This window comes from Lepidochelys kempii, chromosome 2 (genome assembly GCF_965140285.1).
Source record: "Lepidochelys kempii isolate rLepKem1 chromosome 2, rLepKem1.hap1, whole genome shotgun sequence".
NCBI classification, from domain to species: Eukaryota; Metazoa; Chordata; order Testudines; family Cheloniidae; genus Lepidochelys; species Lepidochelys kempii.
This window is the reverse complement of record NC_136381.1, coordinates 112,837,088-112,856,783: the sequence shown is the minus strand read 5'-3', so window position 1 is coordinate 112,856,783 and position 19,696 is coordinate 112,837,088. Positions and strand designations below refer to the sequence as shown.

The window sequence follows — 19,696 nt, the reverse complement described above, 5'->3', positions numbered from 1 at the left end:
GCCGCCGCGGCCCAGGGGGCGGGCTGGCTTGGCTCCCTCCGCCTCGCGCAGCGGAGCGCCTCACCCTCCCAGGACTGGACTTACCACGGCGCCCAGCCCCCACCCGCTCCCCCTCCCGCGGGGGCAGAAGCTCGGTGCTGCTGGCGCTGGGGCTCCGGCTGCAGCTGGGCAGCCAGGCTCCTCCCCCCAGCGTGCTCCGTTCCGCCCCTCCCTCTCTCCCTGCCGCCGATCAGCTGTTTGCCGGCAGGGGGAGGGGGAAGAGCAGAGCCTCAGCACGCTGGGGAGGGGGTGGCAACCTTGGGGAAGGGGCTGGAATCGCGGCATACCCCCCTCCAGCCCCCTGTCCACCCTGACCCCTGCACCCCCTCACACACCCCAAGCCCCTGACCCTTGAACCCCCCCAGCAACTTCTACACCCCCAGCCTCCCCGTACCCTGACTTCTGCACCCCCCCACACATCCATCCTGAGCACCAAACAGTAGCTCCTGCACTCCCCACCCTTCCCACCTGCACCTGATAGGAGCCGCCCCAGGTAAACTTTCCATCCCCAACCTTCTGCCCCCAACCCTGAGCCCCCTCCCTTACCCTAGCTCCTGGCCAGACCCCACACCCCAACATTTTTTTTACAGTATTTGGAAAGATTATTAAGTGGTCTGTAGAGATCCTCAGCAATCTTTAAGAGGTCTATAGAAAAATAAGTTAGACTACAAGAACAATCAAGGTACCTCACTTTATTTTCATCTACTTGCTGTTACTGATAGGAGGAGGATGAAGGAAAAAAAGAATGAAAAACGGGTGCAGGGGGAGATAAGAGAGGAATACTTGAGGCACGTTAGAGACTTAACAAATTTATTTGAGCATAAGCTTTCCTGAGCTACAGCTCACTTCATCAGATGTATACACTGGAAAATAGAGTGGGGAGATTTTATATACATGGAGAACATGAAACAATGGGTGTTACCATACACTGTAACGAGAGTGATCAGGTTACAGTGTGTATGGTAACACCCATTGTTTCATGTTCTCTGTGTATATAAAATACCTGATCACTCTCGTTACAGTGTGTATGGTAACACCCATTGTTTCATGTTCTCCGTGTATATAAAATCTCCCCACTCTATTTTCCACTGCATGCATCCAATGAAGTGAGCTGTAGCTCACGAAAGCTTATGCTCAAATTAAATTTGTTAAGTCTCTAAGGTGCCACAAGTACTCCTTTTCTTTTTGCGAATACAGACTAACACGGCTGTTACTCTGAAACCTGAAATAAGAGAGAATGTTCTTTTTCTTGGTTGGGTCCCAAGGAGGGACAAACCAACCAACCACAATAGGTGCAGTTGTGATAAACAGATGATGGGCCATTGTGCCCAGTTCTTCTGATCTCCGCTCAGCATGTCTGTCTTATCAGAAGCTTCTCTCCTGGATTTGCTCAGTAAAACAGAAATAGGTCTTTACTATGGGTTTCATATAGACTGTACTTATTGTGATAAGAACATGCTATCAATGTACAGTGTGGGACATATGTTTCAGCTAAGAAGTGCTTACCTTGCAGAACTCTTTTTTTTTAAACACGTATATCTTCAGCCCTCACACTGGTTATTGCTGAATTACACTTGCTAAAAGTATCTGACAGCAGCATGTGGAAGAAAATGGTTGGTCTGTCACTGCATACACCTCTCAAAAAAAAAAGGCTTAATGGATTTTGGTGAAAGGTTTTTGTTGTTTTTTAAACGTCACCTCTGACCTAAAAACAAACATGAAAAACATTTCTTTTCAGCCCAAAAGGAGTTTGAGAATGTTATCATTAACTTTAATAATAAATAAAAAGAGAAACTGCAGTTGACAATAGGAGATTCATTTCAGACTTAACTAGGATAACTGCCACTGTAATGACTGCTGACTTATGGAAATTTTGTTGACTATCCAACTTTGGGCCTATAGTTAGCATAAAATGAATAATAGTTTATATACGCCTCTATAATTAGAGAGGTTAAAAAACTAGCGATGGGCCTAAGCAGAAACTCCAGATCCAAACCTCACCCACAAATTCTTAGGAAATTCATATCCAGACAATAACTTGATTACTGGGATCATATCTAGTAAACAGTATTATTCCACTGCAGTTCAGTCCTTATCAAAGTGTAACATATACATTTCAGATGTTATTGATTAGTAGTTTTTTTTCAATGTTTCTTCTGTCTAGTAATTAGCTGAAAGCCCAGTTACAGAAGATCCCTCTGGCCCTCATCAAATGCATTCACAAGTGTGGTAAATGCAACAGTTTCTTCCACTATAGTAAGTATGCAACACTGGTAAAAAGGACACATTTGCTGAAGGAAGTGTTTTGCACTAACATTTCCTGCCAACACCTTGTGTACTGTGAGGTAAAATATATCCCAAAGACATATGAAGGATACAGAAAAACAGGATAGGGTCTTAGCCAATAAACTCAAGTTTTTGATCCACAGTCTTAAACACGTATATGCTTAATTTTTTGGGTGGAGATTAATCTGCATATTTCCATATTGCAGTGTTTGTGAAAATTCATCCTACATATTTAAAAAACCAAAATTGCTATCTACTAGTCTACATGTATAAATGGCATCCATCACCTCAGCCCATAGACATATTAAATAGAAATAAAAATAGACATCTGAAAATACTATACAAAATATGGTTCTAAAAGAACCATACACAACTCTCAATATCTGCCATTAAAATGGCCTAGCAGTCAGTTAAAAGTTTGATTGGATATATTTCACACTGCACCCTCAAATGGATCAGGCTTATTTTATATAGGTAAAAGCTTTGTATAAAACCAGAAGCTTCTAAAAACTATTTTAGGCCTTAATGTATATTCAGAGTTATGCAAGTTTAAATAAAGGTGTGACTTTAAACTGTCCCTGTGAAGCTAAGCTAAATCAATATAAACCAGGTTTAAAAATCAAATTAACACAGAAAGGGTTTAGTTCAACTAAATAAGGGAAAAAGTTACAAAAGATTAACATAGATCCCTACTCCAAGAGCACATTGCCACCATAAAGTGAAAGATCCTAGCAGAGTCCAGATTATGTTTGTTTTGCTTTTGTGTCAGAGGACCCTTTAGTGCTCAGGCAGAGTCAGGCTGCTGTGCTAAAATACTTTACAGGTTTTATTTTATGTCCCCCCCAAGATACACTGCATTCCTTTTCCAGTGTGGCCCCATTCATTCTGTTGAGTTTTCCTACCCCTTCAATACTAATCTGGTCCTCTACATTCAGGTTAATCAAATTTTTATATAGAGTAGAGCAGGGGTTCTCAACCTTTTTCTTTCTGCGGCCCCCAACAACATGCTATAAAAACTCCACAGTCCACCCGTGCCACAATACCTGGTTTTCTGCATATAAAAGCCAGGGCCGGTGTTAGGGGGTAGCCACAGGCGCCCCAGCGAAGCTACATTGCTCAGGCTTCAGTTTCAGCCCCAGGTGGTGGGATTCAGAGCCCCAGGTTTTAGTCCCAAGCAATGGGGCTTCGGCTTTCTGCCCTGGACCCCAGCAAGTCTAACACTGGCCCTGCTTGGTGGTGCCCCAGAAACCTGCTCGCGGCCCCCAAGGGTCCCTGGACCCCTGGTTGAGAACCACTGGAGTAGAGAACATTTCTGCTTTAGTGCCTATTGTCAGCCATGATTCTTATTTTGACTGAACATTCTCTGCTCACTTTCCTTTAAAGATAGGTGGAATTATGCCCAGTACGAATACTTAGCACAATGGTATAATGGTTCATCAGGGAGACAACTTTACATACATAATAAATACTACTCTTTCTCTGTTTTACACAATAAATCTCAAAGCACAGACTTGATAAACTTTTTAGGGGAGAAAAGGAGAAGGAAAGAAATTAATGTAAGCTTTTCCAACTTAACTAATTTATATTACATTTCTATGAACATAAAGATTTAAAACATATAGGACATCTTAAAGTTGTTCTAGCCCACTTCCTATTAACACTGGCATTTCAACAGCCTGAGAGTAAATGTAAATACTTGTAAAATGCCTGCATAAAAGTTACAAAAGTGTTTGTTTCAATGAAAAAAAGAAGAGGAGTACTTGTGGCACCTATGCATCCGATAAAGTGAGCTGTAGCTCACAAAAGCTTATGCTCAAATAAATTTGTTAGTCTCTAAGATGCCACAAGTCCTCCTGTTCTTTTTGCGGATACAGACTAACACGGCTACTACTCTGAAACCCGTTTCAATCAAGTAAACCAACTCCTAGAAAAAAGAGGACATAAACAGAGTTGAATTTATGGACACAGGCCTTTTTAAAATTAAAGACTTGAAATAGTAGAAGGCAAAAAATATACAATTTGCTTTTTACACCCTCTTTTCATTGCTGTCTTACGGGTTAAACACAAGTTTTCTTTTTGTGAATATATGAAGGATATTTTTGGTAGTTCTATTTTTATGACATCATGGAGTATATATTAAGATTGTCTAAAGATAACCCTTAAAGTGATAAAGGCAGGCACATTTTTTTAGTAAAAAAATCCAGCCTAGTAGGTGTATTTAAAACACAGTTTTCCCTGAATTATATAAAAAACTGGTCCCTTCCAAAATTAAGTCCTCCTAGATACAAGTGTCTAAACACTGTGGAAGATCTTTATGGGCTGCGAGTCCTGTTGCAAACAATTTAACATTGTAGAAATGGTTAACTGCAGACATTTTCATTGTATATTTCACTGAAACCTATTTTCAAGTTTTAATTATTAAAACGAGAAAATCCAAGTATATTAACGCAGAACTGCAGCAATTTTTGTAGTTTTAAACTGAATTTCAGAACTGTTCAAAGAGAATTTTTATACTATATTTGATATAATTAAAAACATAAATTAGATATACATCATTATGCGTTTACCTCTGAATGGTATATTTCAAGAAAAGTTAGTACCATCAGATTTGCCACCTTACAAAATTCTGAATGGTCATTTACCAATGTAGAAAAATTTTCTACTCCCAAAATTAGATAGTTTCAGAAATACGTGCCCTGTTGAGATGGCAAAAAATGGCTTGAGTAGAAGTGATAGGTGTAAAAAATAATGAACAGCGATAATGAAATTTACTAGTATCAGCTTATTATTTGAGTGGTAAAGAGGTTACATTCATTTTGAGCTCTGTAGTTTCGTTTTCTTCTTTTGCTGTGCACCTTCTGATTTTCGTTTCTTGGGCGTCACTTGCCTATCTCCCTTTGCTGATTTCTCACTATCATCAGTCCAGCAAACTTTCTTTTTCCTAGTTATCAATGGCTGTTCATCTTCATTTACTGAAACAAAGCAGAACGTTATTCATCATGAGTATTTAAGTTCAATATTTGAAATCTCTGCTGGCATGAAGTACATATTTATTTCCCCCCATTTAAAAAAGAAATTGAAACAGAATGAGCTCTATAATCTATTTTAGTGGAAGAGAGGAGAGTGCCATGTATGTTACTTGGTATGCAATGTCCAAATATCAAGTGAGCAAGTAAATGTATTTTAGATGGTCATGCAGGACTGCCAAGTAAAAAAATACTGGGCTAGATTTTCTAAGTTAGACCCATGATATTGGGTAAATACATCTGTCCACACCTACACACCTGACATGCAAGTGACCTATTAGAGACGCAAAACTGCATTGAAAATCTGACCCAACAGGTTTAAGAACCCGTGCACAGCATACTGCCAGTCAAAACCAGTACCCTAAAAGCCTGAGCATTTTATTTACCTAAATATTACCACATTAATTCTTACTTAAAGGTGCTTAGAGAACACTGCAGAAAATTAAGATTTTGGTCAGACTAGCTGTGACCCTCAGAACACCGCAATGCCAGATGGGCAGGGCCTCCCTGGCATATAAAAGTAAATCTCAGCTGGCCTGACCAGCTCAATGAACTTCACACACTTGTCATAATATTAATTTAAAAGGTATCTTGTAGTGTATCACTGGAAAACCAATAACCCTGCTGGTCATTAATATCACTGTGAAATGTGTGCAACCAGTGGTTCTCAAACTTTAGTATTGGTGACCTCTTTCACATAGCAAGCCTCTGTTTGTGACCCCCCTTTTAAATTAAAAACACTTTTTTACATATTTAACACCATTATAAATGCTGGAGGCAAAGTGGGGCTTGAGGTGGAGGCCGATAGCTTGCGACCCCCCATGTAATAACCTCATGACCCCAGAGGGGTCCCGACCCCCAGTTTGAGAACCCCTGCTGTAAGCAGACAAAAGAGAAAGGCCAACACCTCTTTGGCTCAACTGCAGATTGAACCAGGTGTGACAAGGACAATGAGCCATTCATTTGCATCAGAGATTGCAGGAATATCATTTGCATTGTAAATCTCAGGAAACTGAGAAATTGACACAGCATTGGGTCCCTGGTGGAGACAGAATGTTGAGCCCCCAGGAAGGCTTCTTGGCTTTGAAGACAAAGACAAATTTTGGAGATATAAGGAGTTGCGACAAGACTTTGGGATATTCATCACCCAAGACAGCAAAGAAGCCAGCGCTTTGTATCTATGAAAGATGGGTCCTCCTGTTACAAGAGGCTGCAAGATGCTGACAAAAGAACTATGTTACGCAAAAGCCATATCTTGCTAGAATTAAGTTGTCGACACTGGAAAGTGTGTTCTTTTTGTTTTGTTTGTAGCCCTTTCAGACCTCTTTCACTTTTGTTTGAAATCACTTAAATCTATGTTTTTTGTTAATAGACTTATTCTCCGTTTTACTACGAACCATTTGTGCTGTGTATTATGATGGAGTGCGATCCCCCCAGCTGAGCTGACAAGCTGTTTTGTGTACTGGCTTTTTGGAGGCAGCGAACTTGCTGTTATCTCTGTGAGTGTCCAGTAAGAGGGACTGGACACTGTAGGGGAGATGGTTTTGGGGAGACTTGGGACTGGAAGGTTGTTGAGTCACCCTACAAGGAGCAACTGGACTGGTGGAAGCCAGGGTGAGACCATTATACTATAGCATGCTGCTGGTGTCAGGGCTCTGAACCAAAGCTGCACTCTAGAGGCACCCAGGGTTACAGGGCAGACAGTGACAGAACCCATTAGTGGTCTGGGTGGACATCCAAAGTGTCAGATTGGCATGTTTCAATAATACAGTCAGCAAGTAGTGTCATGTGTATTTGAGAAAACTGTATATTTTTAGCTGGGAAAACTTAATCCTTCAAGTGGGTTCCATTTGAAAAGTGATTCTGCAAAATGCCGTTATATGGTTGCTTATTTATTGAGTCTTCAGTAGTTCTGGCATTACTGCTCCAGACTGAGCCCTGGTCTACAGTGGGGGGGCAGGGGGAATCGATCTTAGTTACACAACGTAGCTGAAGTCGACGTACTTAGACGGTTTTAGTACCGTTATATAAGGCACTGGTGAGACCTCACCTGGAATACTGTGTGCAGTTCTGGTCTCCCATGTTTAAGAAGGATGAATTCAAACTGGAACAGGTACAGAGAAGGGCTACTAGGATGATCCGAGGAATGGAAAACTTGTCTTATGAAAGGAGACTCAGGGAGCTTGGCTTGTTTAGCCTAACTAAAAGAAGGTTGAGGGGAGATATGATTGCTCTCTATAAATATATCAGAGGGATAAATACCAGAGAGGGAGAGGAATTATTTAAACTCAATACCAATGTGGACACAAGAACAAATGGATATAAACTGGCCACTAGGAAATTTAGATTAGAAATTAGACGAAGGTTTCTAACCATCAGAGGAGTGAAGTTTTGGAATAGCCTTCCGAGGGAAGTAGTGGGGGCAAAAGATCTATCTTGCTTTAAGATTAAACTCGATAAGTTTATGGAGGAGATGGTATGATGGGATAACATGGTTTTGGTAATTAAATATTCATGGTAAATAGGCCCAATGGCCTGTGATGGGTTTTTAGATGGGGTAAGATCCAAGTTACGCGGGAAAGAATTTTCTGTAGTATCTGGCTGATGAATCTTGCCCATATGCTCAGGGTTTAGCTGATCGCCATATTTGGGGTCGGGAAGGAATTTTCCTCCAGGGCAGATTGGATGGCCCTGGAGGTTTTTCGCCTTCCTCTGTAGCATGGGGCACGGGTCACTTGCTGGAGGATTCTCTGCTCCTTGAGGTCTTCAAACTACAATTTGAGGACTTCAATAGCACAGATATAGGTGTGAGGTCTTTTTTAGGAGTGGTGGGTGAAATTCTGTGGCCTGCATTGTGCAGGAGGTCAGACTAGATGATCATAGTGGTCCCTTCTGACCTAAATATCTATGAATCTATGAATCTACTCACCGCGGTGTCTTCACTATGGTAAGTCAACTGCTGCCGCTGTTCCGTTGACTCCACTTGCACCCCTCGCAGTGGCAGAGTACAGGAGTCAACGGGAGAGCTCTCGTGGGTCGATTTATCGTGTCTAGACTAGATGGGATAAATCAACCCTTCCTGGATTGATCGCTGCCTGCTGATCTGGCGGGTAGTGTAGATATACCCTAAGAGAGTATTAGGCCAGAAAGTTTGCACCGTCTATCAGTATGATGCCCTAAATAAGTGCTATCATGTCCTTTAGTTTTAACAGCACCACATTCATCCACAAAACATGCAATAAAAACTCCTACCTGCTCTCGTATTTTCTATTTTCTCACTATATTAATAGCACCTAAATAGGACTTATTTTCAACATAAAATAATCAGGATCCACCTCTGTTACCATAAGAAGAGGTTGCAGCGTTGTCAGGGTTCTCTTTGGTTTCTGAAGTTCTGTCTAGCCATACTGCTAGACATGTAAGCCTGGCTTTGGTATTGACTTCACATAGCAAAGATGGGCTATCCTGGATCTGAGGAAAATATAGAAACAGATTCATTAAAAGGTTATTTCAATATAGTTTAGGTCACTTAACCTGTAAATCTACTTTTAAGGCTTTATATCTCCATGCCACAACTGTTAACTGTAGTTTTGTAATGCTGTCAGACAGATGGCTGCCTTAAGGGTACATCTTGAGGGGCAAGACAGGTGTGTTTTTTAATTACATTGGTTCCACTGAGAGAGCTCAACACAACTCAAATCATTAGTTGGCTGGCTGTAGCCTGGGTGAATCTTGGCTACAACAAAGATTGCTAGTCTGCAACTTAATGGGGCTCAATGGTGTTAAGCTAATATGACTGAAATATATCCCACCCCCAGTTTATTTCCTCAAATACAGGGTTACAACTGGTTACAAGTAACATGGTTCAGTGTATGTGCACGCAGCAGCTTTTCTGTGATCACAATCACATTTGTGTATCTACATCTACCATACTGCTTAACTGTTTGTATCAGTGCACTTTGGGACAATCTGGGCAAACATTCCATAATATCTCATCAAGACAAAGTGTGTCCTGAGGGGACACGCAATAGCAGCCCATGAAGCACTGCACTTTGGAATGTCCTACCACACAGAGAGCTGGGAGGAGGAAGGAGCAGGCCCACCAGTTACGTAAACATGTTTAGGACAGCTGCTCTTTGGGGGAAAAAGCACGCTGAACCAGTAACAGTAAAACAACCACGTGCCAGCCTTGGTCTCTGGCTGAAGCCAAACAAACACTGTTAGCTGCCATGGTTGCTGAGCTTTAACAATATTGTTTGAATCTTGGAATGTGAACTTCTTGGATCAGGGATTGTCTTTTGTGTCATTTGTACAGTGCCTAACACAATGAAGCCCTCTTTGTGGTCCTTAAGTGCTACAGCAATAACAATAATGATGAAAAAAAGTGAGGACACAACCCACAATTAGAGCCAACCAAGGCAATAATTGGCTACAAACTTGGTTAAAAATTGTAGTGAGAACGGGGCCTATCACATTTCAATGAAGAATGAATAATTTATAAACCTTGGCTAACTACAGTTACTAAAACTGTTCACCTTTTGCATCCTGGGAAAACGCATTCGGATAAAAATGCAAAAGACACATTCTGAAGTGATTTCTTTTTTCTGCTTTGTCAAAAAATAAAATGTTTGAATGAACACTGGAATAAAAGTGCTCAATATAAAATTGAAATGCCTGGTGTATCACCATCTTTGATTTTTTTCAGTCAAGACTGTATTTTTCCCCTCTTGAACACAAAAAGTAAATAATATATTTTGCGTTTTTAAAGAATGGTGTTAGTCACCAACATTACAAAAGATTATAGTAACCACCAAAGCATAAAAGATTGATTAGGAAGCTATAAGAGTGGCCAGTTAGAAATCAGGGAGAGCATAACCTTGCACGAGATGGAGGGTGAAGTTACTTGAGAATTTCAGAGATTTTTTTTTAAATCACCACTAAAAATTAAAAGTTTTAAAGTTATGGTAAGAGGAATTGATAGCCAAAAGATCTAAGTGCGCATATATATATATAAAAATTTGCCAATAAACATGGTGTGGAGGAAGTTCATAATTTCTAGTTTGCAAACAGGTTTATTCAATATTTAAAAATAATTTATAAATGCATGTGTGACACTGCACCCCATATTCTTCACCATGATATTATTATGATACGATTATGACATAATCATAATGATTTTTTGCAAGATAAGTCATGTGAGGTGTCATTGGAAAGGTTATAGTTTGCTGAATATGATTATCCTATTTGTATGCATGTTTCATTTTTGTATCCAAAGTTATTAATATTGACTATATATCTATTTCACATGTAGCTATTCCTGGCAACACCTACTAGGTAAAATGCTGTCAGTCTAGATAACTGGCTGGCAAGGGCCCATTCAGGTTAATGAGCCATTAAGAAGAAACAACAGGCCTTAGGAGACGCTTATCTCCCACCTGGAGAGCCTTCCTGAGGACACTACAGACAGCCTCTGAGTAATGGCTGCTGTGACAGGGACATCTGACCAGGTCACCTGGTGCTGGTCTCCACCTTGGGATACCAGTATTTTTCCATTGACTGGCATGGGGAAACAAATTCTGAAACAGGGGAGTGACATCATCTTGGTTCTTCACTGACTCCCAACCCAAGAAGACTCCTGGAAACACCTAAGGAACAAAGACTGAGCTGGGGGAAGTGCTGGACCCAGGATAAAGGGATTTTTAGCCTGTGGATAGAACATCTGGGGATTCCAAGCTATAAACTAGTACAGCTTGCCCCCTAAGAATCTGCAGCCTGCTTGTATCATCACTTTGGATATGAATAGCAAATTCTCACCCTATCTCTTTAGTTTAGTATATTAAGCTTAGTTTGTGTTTTTGTTTATTTGCAACGTAATCTGCTTTGATCTGTTTGCTATCCCTTATAATCATTTAATCTGTCTTTTTCAGTCAATAAACTTGTTTTTGCTGTATCTAAAACCAGTGTGTGGGAGTCATAACTCAGGGCATAAAGCTATTTTATATTCCTGTCCACATTGAGGGACGGGTCGAATTTCATGAGCTTACGCTGTACAGTTCCCTGCATAGCGCAAGATGGTATAATTTTGGGTTTACACTTCAGAGAGGGTGCATGCTTGAGTAGCTGGGAAGTTCCCTAAATGAAGCATTCCCATGCAGGGCTGATCACAGCATCTGCATGTAACTGCAGCTGGGTGTGTCCATACCTGTATGTATGCTGGTAAAAGTGCAGGCTGGAGCCTGGAGAGAGAGCTTGTCACAGCAATATAGTGTAAAGGGAGCCCAGGCTGGTGGGTCGGGGGGCCGCTGTGGTACCCTAGTTCCAGGAGGTACTCCGGTGGGGGAACCCGGCACAGCATGCTTTTTAAAAACCTAATGTTCACTTGTAAATTAGTTCTCCACAATTTTTCCATGAGTTGTTAATGTACTAACCTTATCGAGTTCAAGATTCCACAATTTAATGTACCCATCACTGGATGCAGTAATTATAACCTGTAGTCCTTCTTTTTCAAAACTGTAGATGTCTTTTATTCTAGAACAAAATATAATACCTGGATACTTAATAGCACGACAGGTGGCTTCAACTAATAAGGACAGATGGTAAGAAGTTGTCAGAAATTAAAAATCAAGAGAGAACATTCTACATGTCATATAGAGAGCCACAAACTATGGATGCTTCATGTGAATATTTTTGATTCAGGCATGTAAGATACAGTTCATGCACAAGACTAATCTGTTTTGTATTCTGCCATTTGGAGCAATATGTGCCTTTGAAAAATTCATGTTGAGGGCTGTTAGGACCCTGATTCAGGAAAGCATGTAAGTGCTTAATTTTAAGCACATGCTGAACACCCATTGACATCAACCGCACTTTAGCATATGATTAAGTGCTCTGCTGAATTGGCACCTAAATTAAGACAGAGTACTAGATATTTCTTTAACGATAAAAGGAACATATAAGACTTCCTTTTTACTGGCTTGGAGTCCAACTGTGCTATTTTACATGGGTGTCTGTTTGGACACCAGTGCAAAATTATAAATTGGTAACAGCCTCTTAGTCAATGCTTATGGGGATTCAGTAAAGATTAAAAGACTCCTTAGGCCATTTTTTAAATTTTTATTTACAGATTTAAAGACCAGAAGGGACTACTGTGATCATCTTGTCTGACCGCTTATATAACAAAGACCATAACTTTCCCCAAAATAATTCCTAGAGCACATCTTTTGGAAAAACATCCAATCTAAAAATTAGCATTGATGGACAACTGTTTGTTAGTATCTGGTTTTGAGCAAGACTCATGACTGCTTTGTGGAGAAGACCAGGAAAAGGTGCAGACACTACCAAAACAACTAAGTACTGGTACATGTTTGTCAAAACACCTGTGTGGACATTGTGGCTTGGGCTGGAGATCGGGTTCTCAAACTTGAGGGTTGAGGTGGACTTCAGACCCTGACCACGTCAAAGCAACCTCTACACGGCTATGTTTAGTACGCTAGCGCGAGCCCCGCTCCCATAGGTCTGTGGACCTGAGCTGAAAGACTCACTCCCACAATAAGTGTAGACATACCCACTGTGTTTTAGAACAGAAGTACATTCTTCCAGTGCAATTTGTTCCACCTCTTTTTCTGCTGTCTCCATCCTTTCTTGGCAATTTATACTTCAAACACACCTCCCTCTCCTTTCTTACATGCTTTGACTATCAGTGAAATATTGAACAATATAGATGATTAAATCATTATTATTGGGAATCTAAGCTAAGACCATTTAGATGAACGGAGCAGTTCACACCTCTCCAAGCTATAATATGCCTGCACCTGCAGAGAACTGGAAACATCTCTGCATTGGTTTACATTTGTTTCGCTTGTTTTCAAGGTTCTCTCCTCAACCACAAGGGCTTGAAATTTTAATTAAAACAAAAACAAGAGTAAGCTGAGATTCTGGAGAACAAGATAAAAAAATGCTAAGTACCATTTGGCATCCTGGTGCCAAGGATAGATTAGAAATGAAAAACCTGAAATCTTTACCACTGTTAAAAAGTAGTTCCTCGAGAACTGATTTGAGGCACACTGGTGGGACAAAATAGGCAATTCTGCAATTCTTGTGCTGTGCTGTAACTATTTTATGGATAAAAAAATCAGAATCTGGAGGTATAAATCCATTTCTCTTTAGAATACATCCACGAAAGATGCGAGTGCAAACTCTTGTTGGAAAATATTGGCATGACAATTTAAAATCACATACACACAGAATACTGTATTTAACATATATAAAAAGACTTGCTTGCATATTTTCCATTTTGCTGTCCTTCCTCCCAAGGCTTTTTTATGGTATGTGGATAGTCCCTTCCACCTGACAAGGGCTGACATGGATCCATCCAGACCATATTATTGTCAAAATCATCATATATCCAGTGGGTAGGTATTAAAATAAATTTCACACCGGGATTCCTTGATGTTTCATATAAAAAGAGGTGTACACCCACACTCAGTGAGAATGCACAAATCTGTATTGAATTTGCAACTCAGTACATCAGAAACAAGGCAGTCTACTTTCTATTTTAAAAATAAAAATAAACTGTATTAAGCCAAGATGTTCTGAATGCTGCCACTAACCAGGTAGTAGTGTGTATTCAACACTGCCATAAATTTTAAAACAATTTAACAGGACAAATATAAAATACCTGTTTTCATGAGCTTTAAATTCACAAAGGCACTTTTGTGAGTCACAATCGTACAGTCTTATAACTTCATCATCTCCGGCAATAGCAAGAACAGAATCCTTGAAGACAAAGAGAAGAAAATGCAGATGAGGCTAAAGTAATTCAAACAAGTTAGCTTTCCACCCCCTTCTTTTATGTACTTACTGTTATAAATCTAACTGAAGAAATTCTTTTCTCAGTTGTGATGGCACCACTGACAGATGCTGTTTCAAGTTTGTAGACATCCACTTTATTAGTTACGACCACCACATACTTCTCTCCACTAGGAGACCATTTAACTATGTGTGCATCTGAACAATTTTAAGTAAAAAACAACCAGAAAGAATGTAAGTTTTGCCTTAATAATAATTTTAAAACTCTGAATCTCATTCTCGACATCTTTACTCTGCAATCTTTAACATGCAATGTATATGACCCCAATCCTGCAAATATTTATGCCAATGCTTAATTTATTATCAGGAGTAGTACTATTAACTTCAATGATACTCATAGTAGTAAACGTAATCATGTGCATGTGTGTTTGCAGGATAGAGGATTATATTACCACCCGGAAGGGGAAATCATATCAAATCTTCATATTTACTGGAATAAATCTACTCGTAGCAAAACAGATTTTTAAAAACATTGTTAGGTCCCAAAATTTAGGTTTTGTAAAAACAAGCTTGTACAAAACCCTACCAAAAATCAATGTTCCAAAGAACTAAAAACAGAAACTTCCGATAAAGAGTTATATTTTAAAAGAAACATTTTTCTGTAGTCTTTGCAACCCAAATTCATATTAGCGCATAAGAATCTAAAAGTGAGAATCTTTAGAAACTGTCCAGTCGATTTTTAATGTCCAAGCTGAAATAAATGCAGAAAGTAAACAAGGAACACAAATACTACTACTACCACTAACAGAATAAATAGCAAATTATTTTTTTTAATTTTTCCGTTTTGATCATCTAAAGTGTTACAATTAAAAGGGGTACAGAAAAAAAAAAAAGATTTTTAGCCTTATTTCTTTGAGGAAAGAAATAAGATTTCTGCTGTAGTATTACTATACCCTGTCCATTGCAATTTCTGTATTCAGGACATGCGCCTTTGATCTTTAGTAAAAGGTAGAGCAGAGTGAATTAATTAAAAAGTCAAACATTTGCAAGTCAAAGGCTACCCTAGTGTAACTTTTAAACAAATACGCACATACACAAAAGGAACTCAGCTAATTTTAGTTTTAATAAATATTTTGCAGATTAGATTGACACACTCACTTTGCTTCAGATTTTTGATGAAGGCAGATCGTCCTTCTACAAGATTCCATGTTCTGTAAAATACCAAAAAGGGATTGAATATGCATCACTTAAAATAGCACAGATAAATTAAAGTACCATTTACTAACCATTGGTAAGGCTATGTTTTAGTCATGGGTATTTTTAGTAAAAAAGTCATGGACAGATCATGGACAGTAAACAAAAATGAATGGCCTGACTTGTCCATGACTTGTACTTTATACTCCTGACTAAATCTTGGGTGCTCTGCAGGTGGGGCTTTGGGGGCGCCACGAGTGCTCTGGGACTGCTGCAGGTGTTGGGAGGGGAAGGGGGCCGGGAGCAGCATGTGGCCGGGGACCCCGTTCACACAGCCCAGGACCACTGCTGGTGCTCAGGGGAGGGGAGGAAAAGGAGGGGCAGCACAGTCCGGGACTGCCACTGGCGCGCAACGGGGCGGGGGAAAGGGGGTGGCAGCATGTGCCTGGGACTGCTGCTGGCGCTGTTCTTTAAAAGAATATTTTAAAATGCTGGTGCTATTTTTAAAAATGTAACAGTCTGCACTCCTGTCTAGAGCAGGCCATCCAGTCCTCCTCCCAACACCAATCTCTTAGCTTTGTATTCTTCCCTGAAAGGTTGGCACTTGTTCCACATGCAACTGACATCACTCGAGGCTAACAGAAGACGTCAATCTAGCAGTTTGATAAAGATGGGCTTCCCTACTCCTTTGGGTTAAAAGGCCAGTTTTGTATACTACAGAGTCAACAGGATGAATATTAACTCTTTAATATTTCAATGGAGCTAAGAGGAAATTTCAAAGTGCTAGGTACAACTACACTATAGAAACTTCACAAGTATAGCTATATTACCATAACTATGTCGGCATGACCCCCTAGTATTGATGCAGACTTGATTGATGGAATGCCTCCTCCCTGAATGATGGTGGCTACGTTGACGGAAGCCCTCTTCCATCAACATAGCTGCATCTACGCTGGGGGTTAGGTTGGCATAGCTAAATCGGTCAGAGGTGTGTGGGGTTTTTTTAGAATCCCTGACTGACATAGCTATGATGACCTAATTTAAGTGTAGGCTAAGGCACAGAGGTACTAAGTAAAATTAAAAGGTACATATTGATAGACCAGGAATCCTGCAAGTGTGAAAACATACACAGTTACATAGGTTAACTGACAGCAGCATCACAGATGCTTCCCTGATCGTTGCTTCACAATCTAGCCCCAGTGTATAATCCTTTCTTATAATTCAATGAGATCATTTAGTAAATTTCACTAAATAAGATTTTCAGCCAATTTTGACTCACCTTAATGTTTTGTCTGTTCCTACTGACAAAGCTAATTTTCCAGACGGGTGAATAGAAAGAGATGTCACATGCCCCCTAATAAAGTCAACAACAAAAAAAGTTAATCATGTATTTTCTTTGTCACATAAATAACCAAAAATATCTAAAAAGAAGCAGTTCAGAAGACTCACTTATGTGCTTTAATGGATTTCAGACATTCCCATCTCTTTGTGTCCCAAATACAAATTAATCCATCTTCTGCTCCACTTAATAAGTGTGCATTCCCATAGAACTCCAGGCAAGTTATCGTGCCTACAGATCAAGATCAGCACTATTAATCTACATTATGACATCTTGAATAAAAATACTACACAAAAAATAGTTTTATATAAAACGTCAAGATATTCACTTAAAGACATGCTAATATTTTAAAACTTAATTGCATAATTTCCAATAGAGTCACACACATGAAATTATATTTTGAAGTTCAAAATGAAAGTCACTTAAATTGTTTTCATTTTGCATCACACCTATAACACAGATACCTTTTTACATAATACATGTCTAGGAATTACAACACTGTAAGCACACCTCATACATAATTTGCAAAACTAACGCATGCACAAAACATGCAGCAATACCTCTGTATCTGTGAAAGAACAGACTGCTTCCAGCATCCAAACATGCCAGCCTTTTGTTCTACTTGTTAGATGAAACCTGGCTTACTTACTACATATTTCGTCATAAAAATAAGTTTAATTACCATATTTAAAAATCACTGATGCCCCTCTCTTGTCCTTGTCTGTAGTAGCATACAATTTTGAATTCTGTCTGATTCCTCACTCTCTAACGTAAGTCACATTTATTTATATGCATTTAATAATTCCTTAATCCATTTCAAATGTATCTCAACTAAGGCACCATTAAAAATTGACAGTTCTCTGTTACAGAAACACACCCATTAGTAAATCATGTAATTAATACCTCTAAAAAGAAAAGTTTCCTTACCATTATGATGAAGCAATGCCCCATGTTCTATCTTCTTTTTCATGTCATATATTTGGATCGTTTCATCTCTGCTACCAGTGACTACATATCTGTTATTCACAGCTACTGCTGATAATGAGGCAGTGTGGGCATGATGGGTAAAGTCAGGGATAGGCATCCAGTTCTGAAAACAAAATATAAAATGAACCTTTTTTGAAACACAACCAGTGTGATATGTTCTAACTTGCCTATGATCAGATTATAAATATCACAGTATAAGACTAATTTTGAAATAGCAAAAACTAGCCATGTTCATTTTGCTAAACATACAAAAACGTTCTATTCTGTTACAGATCTAATGGGAACCTGTGAAGGATGTTTCCTAGTGGTCACTGTGTGACTAGACCATCAACCTAACAACTCAGATGTATTGCTCTAAAGCAGCAACAAACTCAGAAGACCAAGGAGGAAGCAGCAGAATATACTAAGCTTTTGGCTAAGAGAATGAGGGAGGTCAAAGACAAACGCCAGGAGCAGATAGCCAAGAGACGACGACTATCCTCATTGAGGGCCTCTACATCTAAATCTGAGTCAAGCCAAAAGTAAAACATGTAAATGATTAAGAAAATAAATCTTTTATGGTGACAATACCCTCCCCACAACTTCTCCACTCTCCAGAGCTTCCCTTGTGACTAGTGATGCAGATGGATTGGTGCTGTGTGGAAAAAGGTTCTACAGTTTCCAGAAGAAAGAGACAAGTTGAGGCTCTTAGGAAAATCCAAGCCAGTCCTCCCCTTTCTCCTTCAGCACTTTGGCAATAACTGCCTAGGAAGGAGTACTGCGGAAAGGAATCAAGGGGTTATTCAGTGGATCACAAGCTAAATGAGAGTCAACAGTAACACTGTTGCAAAAAAAGCAAACATCATTCTGGGATGTATCAGCAGGACTGTTGTAAGCAAGACATTAGAAGTGATTCTTCCAATCTACTCAGTGCTGATAACTCCTCAACTGTGTCCAGTTCCGGGAGATACATTTCAGGAAAAAAGTGAACAAATTGGAAAAAGTCCAGCGGAGAATAACAAACATTATTAAAGGTCTAAAAAAATGTAACCTGTGAGGAAAGATTGGAAAAACTGGGTTTGTTTAGTTTGGAGAAAAGTAGACTGGGGGAAGGCGAGGATGATAACAGTTTTCAAATACATAAAAGATTGTTACAAGGAGGAGGTGAAAAACTGTTCTCCTTAACCTCTGAGGATAGGACAAGAAGCAATGGGTTTACATTGTAGCAAGGGAGATTTAGGCTGGACATTAAGAAAAACGGGAGGTTGTGGGATCCTTGTCAATGGAGGTTTTTAAGAACAGGTTAGCCAAATACCTGTCGGGAATGGTCTAGTTATTATTTTGTCCTGCCTTGAGTGCAGAGAACAGGACAAGCTGACATACTGAGGGCCCTTCCAGTCCTACACTTCTATGATTCTATATTCTTGACATCTTCCTCTCCACCCTTACTATGCAGTCTTGATGCTTCCCTGGGTAGCTGAAGTAGAGGTGATAAACTGTGGAACTAATGTGCCATTAGTTGCAATCACACAGTTCATTCTGCAGGTATATTCCACCCCGCTGTGTCTGTCTTTTCTAGTTAGGGTGTAAACGCTTCGGAACACAGACCATCTAGTGTTCTATGTCTGGGCAATCCCCAGCAAAACAGAGCCCCATTCTGGGTTGGTTGTTAGGTATTAAGGACCGCAATAAACGTACTAAATAATCATCATAACAAGTGTGGCGCTCTGTGCCCCTCTAGAGGTAGCTGGGCCAAAGAGAGCGTGGCTATGCCTACTGCAGCCGGGTAACCCGGGCGGCAAAGGCTCCTGCTTTTAGAGCCCCGCAGGGGACAAGGCCCCCAGGCATGCGGAGCTGCACCAGCATGCGGCTGGGTCCAGGGGCAGGGAGGGCTGGCAAGGAGCTGGCGACGGGCAGCGAGAGCGAGGCGCAGTGTTGGCTGCCTGTAGCGGGCCCCAGGCAGAGCTCCCGGCACCCCCTGCTGCAAGCCGGGCCCCGGCGCTGATCACATCAGCTGCGAGCAGCCCCGCCCGGCCCG

The 19,696-nt window shown here is 40.2% G+C and overlaps 1 protein-coding gene across 5 annotated transcripts in view; it reads right to left on the bottom strand.

Moving 5' to 3' along the window:
- Positions 1-1,546: 1,546 nt before the first annotated feature.
- PAK1IP1 (PAK1 interacting protein 1) overlaps positions 1,547-19,696 on the bottom strand; it is an 18,511-nt gene continuing 361 nt past the window's right edge. For 2 of the 5 annotated variants that reach the window (XM_073332001.2, XM_073332004.1), the window contains exons 2-10: positions 17,620-17,782; positions 16,803-16,923; positions 16,633-16,707; positions 15,318-15,370; positions 14,212-14,357; positions 14,029-14,126; positions 11,780-11,879; positions 8,687-8,822; positions 5,088-5,297 (exon numbers count right to left, since the gene is read on the bottom strand). In XM_073332001.2, coding sequence (XP_073188102.1) covers positions 5,137-5,297; positions 8,687-8,822; positions 11,780-11,879; positions 14,029-14,126; positions 14,212-14,357; positions 15,318-15,370; positions 16,633-16,707; positions 16,803-16,923; positions 17,620-17,782 — 1,053 coding nt within the window. In that variant the 3' untranslated portion in view covers positions 5,088-5,136. Of the gene's footprint in view, positions 1,745-5,087; positions 5,298-8,686; positions 8,823-11,779; positions 11,880-14,028; positions 14,127-14,211; positions 14,358-15,317; positions 15,371-16,632; positions 16,708-16,802; positions 16,924-17,619; positions 17,783-19,356; positions 19,640-19,696 lie in introns of those variants that run through there. The other 3 variants (XM_073332002.2, XM_073332005.2, XM_073332003.1) reach the window with 3 other exon arrangements.